General features: G+C 41.0%; 2 protein-coding genes across 2 annotated transcripts in view; one reads left to right on the top strand and one right to left on the bottom strand.

Moving 5' to 3' along the window:
• The window catches only part of LOC119284559, a 4046-nt gene extending 625 nt beyond the window's left edge, over window positions 1–3421 (top strand). The window contains exons 2-5 of the mRNA XM_037563692.1: window positions 800–1066; window positions 1628–1759; window positions 1881–1997; window positions 2809–3421. Coding sequence (XP_037419589.1) covers window positions 800–1066; window positions 1628–1759; window positions 1881–1997; window positions 2809–3144 — 852 coding nt within the window. The 3' untranslated portion in view covers window positions 3145–3421. The remainder of the gene's footprint in view (window positions 1–799; window positions 1067–1627; window positions 1760–1880; window positions 1998–2808) is intronic.
• Window positions 3422–4415: 994 nt separating this feature from the next.
• On the bottom strand, window positions 4416–7740 carry LOC119284558. Its single transcript, XM_037563691.1, has 9 exons — window positions 7422–7740; window positions 6557–6824; window positions 6224–6276; window positions 6098–6134; window positions 5852–5917; window positions 5465–5563; window positions 5234–5387; window positions 5076–5152; window positions 4416–4983 (listed from the first exon to the last, which is right to left on the bottom strand). The coding sequence occupies exons 1-9, from the start codon at window positions 7526–7528 to the stop codon at window positions 4915–4917; spliced, it is 930 nt and encodes a 309-aa protein (XP_037419588.1). The 5' UTR covers window positions 7529–7740; the 3' UTR covers window positions 4416–4914.
• Between the last annotated feature and the right edge of the window lie 414 nt (window positions 7741–8154).

The raw sequence follows: 8154 nt of genomic DNA, 5'->3' as shown, positions 1-8154 counted from the left end.
TTTTGCGAAATGTCTCGAATTGTGAAGTTGGATTTGGGTTGATGCCATACAGACCCATTCAGTAGTCTGCTAATGTGTTTTCTGGATATTTTGCAGCCGAATTTGATGCTGAGTATACAGTGAAATGATGTACACATGCGTCCTCACTTAATCCAACATCAGAGGCTGATTTTTGTGGATTGCTTGAGTAGAACTGATACCTCACTATGTTAGATAGAGGGCTCATAACACATGTGATCTGAACATAATTCCTGTGTTTTAGTATCACTTCCTCAACCACAACGACATGGGATTTAAATCGTTCCTCACTAGAGTCAGGCAAGAAAGTAATCCATTACGCTACAAAATCCAAGTTTTAAGTGGGTTCAGCACTTAAGTTGGATGAACAAAGGTGAATACAGCATAACTGGTTTAACTCATGAGTTGTAGGAAAGCTTGTTGGAATGCCAATGTCAATTCATAAGGACACACTGAATGCAAAGTGGAAACATGATGCAGAAAAGAAACATATGATATGTTTGGTTATATCTATCTGATTGTATGTAAAGGTATTGCGTAATTAGGATCACCTTAAACGTACTACTCCTAATCAATTTATGATCATTATTTCTTTAGAAAATATCAAAGTTGAAGCCAATGTAGTAATAATCTGCCTGGTTCAACATGCAGTGTAATTTATGCATTTCTTTTATTTTGGTTTTGCTCATACCAAGCAGATAGTCAGGTGTCCTGTTCCATGTGACTGTTTATGTTGTTGGGTGCCATGTCATTAATCTTGCATTGCCAATCTTTGGTCCAGATGGCTCTTAATGAACGCCTCAGCAAATTTAAACAACAGCAGGAGAGATGCCAGACAACTCTATCCAGCATTGCTGCAACCCAAGCTTCAACCACAAAGTCCCACAATGCTCCAAGGTCTAGACCAGCAAATGCCCCGTCAGCTCCAGCAAAACAGATACAGGCTATTAAATTCTCAAATGATACTGAAAGGCTTCAACACATCAATTCAGTGAGGAAGTCTCCTGTTGGAGCACAGATCAAATTAGTTATTGAACTGCTTTACAAGGTAACTTGCCAAAAGTTCAACTTGATGGGATTACCTCGTCGTCCATTATTCCACCCCATGCATAGTGCGATACGTTTCTCTGTTTTCTGTTTTGCCTTGCAAAATAGCTAGTAGTATTAATACCATGCAGAGCAAGTTGTTCTGAGCCTTATAGGACAACAGGTGATTTGTTGGATAGGTTTCACTGTTGCTTATGATGTCTTTGGGTTAGAGAAAAATGTACGGTGCTAATTATCTCTGGGTAATGATAAAACGACCAGAACAGTGATGTCATATGATATTACTGTTGCTTTTAGTGACAAATAATATACAATTGCACTCTCAATTATCAGATACTGGTGGTCCTAACGCAAAAATAGAGATGTTTATTCAAGTCTGAAAAACGATTCTGCACCTTATTTCACATATTTAATTCATGATGTCTTTTCAACATATTACCTTAATGAAAGACTTTGTAGTACAGTAACAAAAAGAACGTTCTCTTACAATTTTTTGTCCTGAAATATATGTTATAATGTGTTCTGTGTAAAATAATACCCCTCTTTTCTTGTGAACCTGCAGACAAGACTTGCTTATACAGCAGAGCAAATAAATGAAGCAACATATGTTGCAATTAATAGTAACAAGGCAGTCTTTGATAGTCTGACAAACAATCCCAAAGTACAATTTGATGGGAAGCGTTTCTCTTACAAGGTAATTGCATCGAGGATTATTTTGTTACACATTGATAAATGAGATAGTTATTTTCCTTTGTGAAAGACATCGTCTTTCTCATATTAGGTTGCATATTGACCCGCCTTTTGAAATTATGCAGTCCAAGCATGATTTGAAGGGGAAAGATCAATTGCTTCATTTGATCAGAAGGTTTCCTGAGGGTCTTCCTGTTGTGGAGGTCAAGGATTCATATCCAACCGTATTGGATGATCTACAGGTGACTATATTGTTCTTGGTTTAAGATTTTGAGAAATCTGGTAGGTGCTACATTATTTTGCATGCTGTGCACTAGTTTGATGGTTGAACTAACTGTATCTGTATTCAGAAACCAAGTAGTCTTATGTACAGAGGTTCAAGACTTTAATGTTGTGATCTTTTAGCGATCCTTGTTTTTGTTTACGTATATGTAAAGTACAGTTAGCTAGGCTTCCACTGGTTATGTTCCAAAATTCTTATTATCTCATAATGCGCAAAGCCACCTTTTCTTGGAACAATTAACAGGGTCTCGAGCTTCTATGGAGGTTAAAATTTAATGTTAGTTGTTGCCTTTGTGTGCACTTCTAGTGGTTATTGGAATGTTTCAATGGTTGATTACTTCACTGCTAGTAAATAATTGAAGTTGATGGATTGTACACAACAGCACAGCCCTTGGGCTAAGCACTAAAATTCGATATTTAGTTAGCTTGAATCAGCGAGGAATATATGAAGTTGATGTGTCCCATGACAGGCAATTTATTTGCTTGGAAACAGTGTTTCTTGGTGTCTGATGGAACACAACCATAATGAATCAGTGAAATTACTTGCAGTACCATAGTGGTGATTCTTTTCTGCAGACAAATAGAGCTGCAAAGCACGATTAGTTAGTTCCAATATACTGAAACTAGGCAGATCGCTTACTGATCAGTGTTAAGTATTGGTGTTACTTGTAGCTTTTGCTCTTTATCGCAATGGTGTGACCGTGTGAGCAAACCAGGAATTCAGCCCTGAAGTCTGATGTATATAGCTGAAATCTCGTTTTCTGCTTATAGGCTCTCAAAGCCTCTGGTGATGTGTGGTGGCTGTCAAGCATGGACTCCCAGGAAGACATTGTGTACCCAAATGATCCCAAATCGAAGATCAAGGTCGATGCCGACTTGAAGCAGCTGTACCGGGAGATAGAGCTGCCACGGGACATGATTGACATCGAGAAGGAGCTGCTGAAGAACGGGCACAAGCCAGCAACCGACACGACCAAGCGGCGTGCAGCGGCGCAGATCCATGGCCAGCGACCAAAGCCAAAGGCCAAGAAGAAGCAGAAAGAGATCACTAAAAGGACCAAGCTCACGAATGCGCATCTGCCTGAGCTGTTCGACCTGCCCCGTTGAGCGCAAGAAGCAAATGGGGCATATAGGTTTCAGGGCATTTCTTCATGTTGGAGCTCGCAATAATACTTTTATATACACAATCATTTTTGTTTCTGTGTTACTCTACCATTGGGGAAAATGACTTGATGCATCTCAAAACTTGAAACTGAGGTTGGGATGCTTATGCTTGTTATATATCAAAGTTGTACGTTGACAATCCATTGCGGGTTCCTGTATAAAATATTATAATGAATTGAGATGAACAACAAGCGACCTTGCAATGGTCATTATATCTTTACTTTTATTACTACATGGCAATTTGTGAGGTGCGGTTCAACCGTCTCTCAAGAACCCCTTTATGTAGGCACCAGTGTAATGATGGCAATACCATACTTCTCTTATGAAAAGGATTCGGATCGATTATAAAAGTTCATCAGAAGTACAAATCATCCCTAGACCGGTGAACGACCATTGTCACTGCCAGAACAAGCCGCTAACGCTAGGGTACTGTTTAGTTAGTTTTGTACTAAAATCCATCCATGATCACTAAATTTGGGTCATGCAGTAACTTTGATCACTGGATTTTAGATTGTCTGATTTACAATCAGTAAGGTTGCTTAAGTGACAGCCATGATGGCATGATCACTAGGGTAGGGAGGTTTGGCTACTGGATTTGCCTAACATAGCATAGAGTGTGAAGAATTCGTACTCCCATGCCAGGTTTGCCTTTGTTAGAGCCCAGCATTGCTCAAACTTTCAGCACGGAACGGGATCCGGTCTGAACTTGTTCGGTTTCACGAACTGATGAGCGCAGGTTTTGGTTCAAAGCCATATTGATATATCAACATAAACAAAGAAATGGACTTCAAGTTTCACTCAAGGTTTCAGAAGTGAACTTGTTAGAACATCGAGTGGTTGGATAAGGACAGTCCAGAGAGAATAGCAGAATATACATGTGTATATGCATATGACATGAATGCGAATGATCCATGAATATAACCCCAACTTGTACTTTTTCCAATTTAGGGATTTTATTTTCATAACTGAATTTTCCATGTTTTCCATTTTAGCGGATCAAAAGATAAATAACAAATGATTTTATGCAAAGCAATCATGTTACAGTTGTGAGGGTTTAGCTTATTACAGATTTGGCTCATGCAAGTTATTATTATTATTATTACCAAAAAATTATGATCTTCAGGTGTTTTTAATCTATAATCAGGCTGTGCACCTTGCCCCAGTTGGCCCGTTCGGTCGGCACTAGCCGAACATAGAATTGTAGACTCAAAAACTAAAAGGCCGGGTCCAACTATGGCCGAAGGAACTTAATCACAGTTCTTATTACAGATGTTTGTTACTCCCTCTGTTCACTTTTATTAGACCTTGAAGACATTTCAGACAATGTACAAAACAGCCCATTTTGAGCTGTCTGAAATGACTTAAAAAAGTGAACGAAGGGAGTAGCATGGATGTACATTTTTTCTTGAAGACTCACAAGAATGAACCCAGAGCCATCAAATGGGCTTGCTTCACAAACTGTACAGTAATAATAATAAAAAAAAAACGAAGCATTCAGATGAAAAGCCCACACACACATCAACAGCATTCTGGACACTGGTACTGTCGTCCCATGTAGACGATTCCAAGGATTTTGAACTTTACAAGCTTTTATCATGTGCAAGATGGTAAAACATATTCACCGACACCGTCCTGCTTTTTCTAAATCAAGAGGACTGATGGCATACTTTCACCTGCACAAAGGATATGGGAATAAATCCCCTGTTAACTAGCCTAGTGCATAGAATTGAAGGAGAGTAAGCACAGATCTGATGACTGGCGAGCACCATCCATGTCAACCATCTACAAATAACCAACATAAGAGCAATTCAACTTAGAGCTCTATAACTAAATGGAAGAATGCAATTTTTTTTTGAAAAGAAAATTGTATATACCTTGAATCCTACATGATCATAGAGCCTCCGAGCTGGCAAGTTATCCTTATGTACATGAATATAAATGCTTTCAGCACCTGCAACAAGGGGAGAAGGTATCAGCAGATGAACTAGTATTATCTGTGGTTTTACAATTCCAGACAAGCCTAATGCTTTACCATCGAGTCTTGCAGCATCGATGGCCAATAACAACATGTTGCTGGCAATCCCTTGACGCCGTGCATACTTAGCAACACAAACATTGGTTAAATATCCAAATTTTGGCTGATCTGGCTGATAGATTCTAGAGTAAAATGGTGTGTTTCCAGGCTCCTGCGAATAATTTCCAAATGTAACTTCTAAAGACACAGATAGGAGTAATACAAAGGTATTGGTGCTATTTTCCATACCGCAGGGTATGTCTCCCCATGTAGAGGATGCCTAACACATAGATCTACTGTACCAACAACACTATTCACCACAGTTCGTGTGACGTCATCATTCTTTACCTGCAATATTATTACCGTAGACGAGATGTTAATTAACCGTGAAATAAAGGAAATTATCATCAAAGCAACTTTTAAGAGTGATTGACAATGTAGACCTAAATAATTTTCACAAAAGATCTCTAACAGAAACTGAAGTTTTAACTTGAAGGTTGTTGGGTAGCCACTTTCGCTTGTCTTGATTCCCTCAAAGCATATTTCAGAACTAGCATAACATGCTATTTCGTGAACTAACATGCTTGATTTAAAAATGCATTAATAAATGGCTTACAAACAGCTTTACTCTCATACCGCAACAAAACAGGTATACTTCTCTCCAACCTGCCTGCCACATCGCTTCTTTAAAGCATGAAATTCCTGCAGTGAGATGACCGACGATGATACATTTGATATATTACAAGAATGATATACGGCTACAAGTGAAGCAGAACGTCAACTATTAAATGATCAGCTGGTGGAAATGGGCACGTGTCGACATCATTACCATCCCAATTGCCTGAGTAACCCAAAAATATGACTAACTGATTACACACGTACCTGTGATGCAAACTTTCTTTTAAAGCTTTCAACATAGCTGCAGTGAGAAAACAACAGTAGAATAGGTTTTAGTTACAAGGATATTACTAACAAAAAGTTCATCAACACTGTAATTTAAATACTAACCGATCGCCTGACTGATCTTCATAGTGATCTTCTGCTCTCAACCATGCGGCGATCTATAAGGTCTTGGTAAGAAGAGATGTAAGACATAGTGGTAATGTAAATTTTATTTCGTTACTTCATAGCACCAACTAAATTGTTACGGTTCATGATTTGGAATGTAAATATTAGTATCTATAGATCTCATGCACTGAGCTTATTAGCATGAGAAACAAAAGACAGGTAGCTAACTCATCATAAACACATGCGCTGACCATGTCACTCAGAAGTGGAGGACTTTAAGTTATTGCACAAAATCAGCGATTGCATATTTTCTACAAGTAACAAGAATAATACCCAGTATTCCTCATCCATTATAGCCTCCCGAGCAACATAGCGACCGAAATATCTTGTGTATTTGCAATCACTTTTCTCAATCGAGGGTCGAAGACGATTGAAACGGAGATCGGATGGTTCTGGTGGTTGCAAAGGTGTTGGTGTCACCGGTGTCCTATTGGATATGTTTGATGAGACACCAGGGATGGATGCTTTTCTGGCAACATTAACACTATGAGCAATCATTTCCTCTTTTCCGCCGGTTGTAGAAATCACGGGCTCATCTTTCCTGAAAGAAGAAAACTGATTTTGCATGAAAATAATGCACAACATGGATACAATAAAATGTAAGTGTGGCGTTGCTTTTTTACATATCTATGCTTTCAAAGCAAGAGGAAATCACAAGATTCAGAAACCTAATCCAGATAAAATTGTGTTCTAGTCATACGGCGAGTATCTCCCTTCACAAGAATCACAACCACATGATAAGTAATGAGATGTTTTCAAAGTACTGCGCAGTTCTGCATCCACGAAAAAAAATCATCCTACAGTCCGCAGCATTTTTGGATTTCTAGTAGAACAACAGAGAAGTATTTTATCTTCTTCGCTTGGGAATAAACTTAGCAAAATGCGGGCGAATAAACCGGTAATAGTTGGTGAATTAGCCAACAACAATTCCACAAATAAGGGCGCGAATCCGATCCTAAATTCCTCCCTATTCAAGCAGGCATGCCCCTTCCTTTGCTGCAATCAGCGACTGAGAAGTAAGAAGACGAAATCCCTCGTTCCTCGACCAAGAAAAGCTACCAGTGTAAGCAGTCCACGGACCCGGCGACCAAACCGACCGCGAACATAGGATGATAGGAAGCGGATAAAGGGTGCTCACAACGGCGTGGCGGCGAGGCGCCGGCGGAGGAGGACTCCCCGGCCGCCGAAGCCGCGCCGCCCGCCGGCCAGCGGCGGTGGCGGCGGCGCGACGGCTCCGCTCGCCATCCCGGACTTGCTAGCGCCCGGTCCAAGGGGGCGGGGGGTGGAGGTACTCCTCGGCGGCGCGGCGAGGGGAAATGCTGGGCGCGGCGGGGTCCGGGGTTGGCGTGCGCCGTGGTCTACCGGGCACCGCACCACCAACCTCGCGGCTGCTTCCCCCTCGCTGCCTTCGGCTCTCTGCTAGTAGAAGTAGGACCGCTCTATCCGTTTCTGTGGGCCTGACGCGTCCGGTTTGATGGATTGGGATCTATTTTCCGGTGGATGGCCGCCGCCTACAGCTTGTTTCGTGCGCAGGAAGCGCCCACGTCTCGGCGCCGTGGCCCCGCAGCTCTACCGCGTGACTTGTGAGTGACTACATGATTGGCTATATAGGGCATTTTGATTTTGTTTACAAATAATGATAGTGCATCTATTCATTCATTGCATTATTCTTGTGGTTGCCATTGTAGGTTTGTAGCACATGTGCTAGGGAGAAAAGCACGGCAATGGAAGAAATGATCAAAGGAAACATGCATGTTTAATGACTTATGGGAGCAGAGGAGAGATATTGTAGTGCCCACCACCTCCATATAACATGTTAGCTCTTTCAGCGGATGGATCTTTTATGGAGGCGGATGGAACGGCGGCGGCAG

Source organism: Triticum dicoccoides, chromosome 4A (assembly GCF_002162155.2).
Source record: "Triticum dicoccoides isolate Atlit2015 ecotype Zavitan chromosome 4A, WEW_v2.0, whole genome shotgun sequence".
NCBI classification, from domain to species: Eukaryota; Viridiplantae; Streptophyta; class Magnoliopsida; order Poales; family Poaceae; genus Triticum; species Triticum dicoccoides.
The sequence above is the reverse complement of the archived record's forward strand: the minus strand, read 5'-3'. Positions and strand labels throughout refer to the sequence as shown.

Excerpts from the sequence above, each read along its gene's own strand:
- LOC119284558 (XM_037563691.1), bottom strand. The coding sequence starts at position 7,528 with ATGGCGAGCGGAGCCGTCGCGCCGCCGCCACCGCCGCTGGCCGGCGGG. Across the intron at positions 5,388-5,464 it reads ATGGGGAGACATACCCTGCG|GAGCCTGGAAACACACCATT; the intron begins GTATGGAAAATA and ends AATTATTCGCAG. Across the intron at positions 5,153-5,233 it reads CGATGCTGCAAGACTCGATG|GTGCTGAAAGCATTTATATT; the intron begins GTAAAGCATTAG and ends CCCTTGTTGCAG.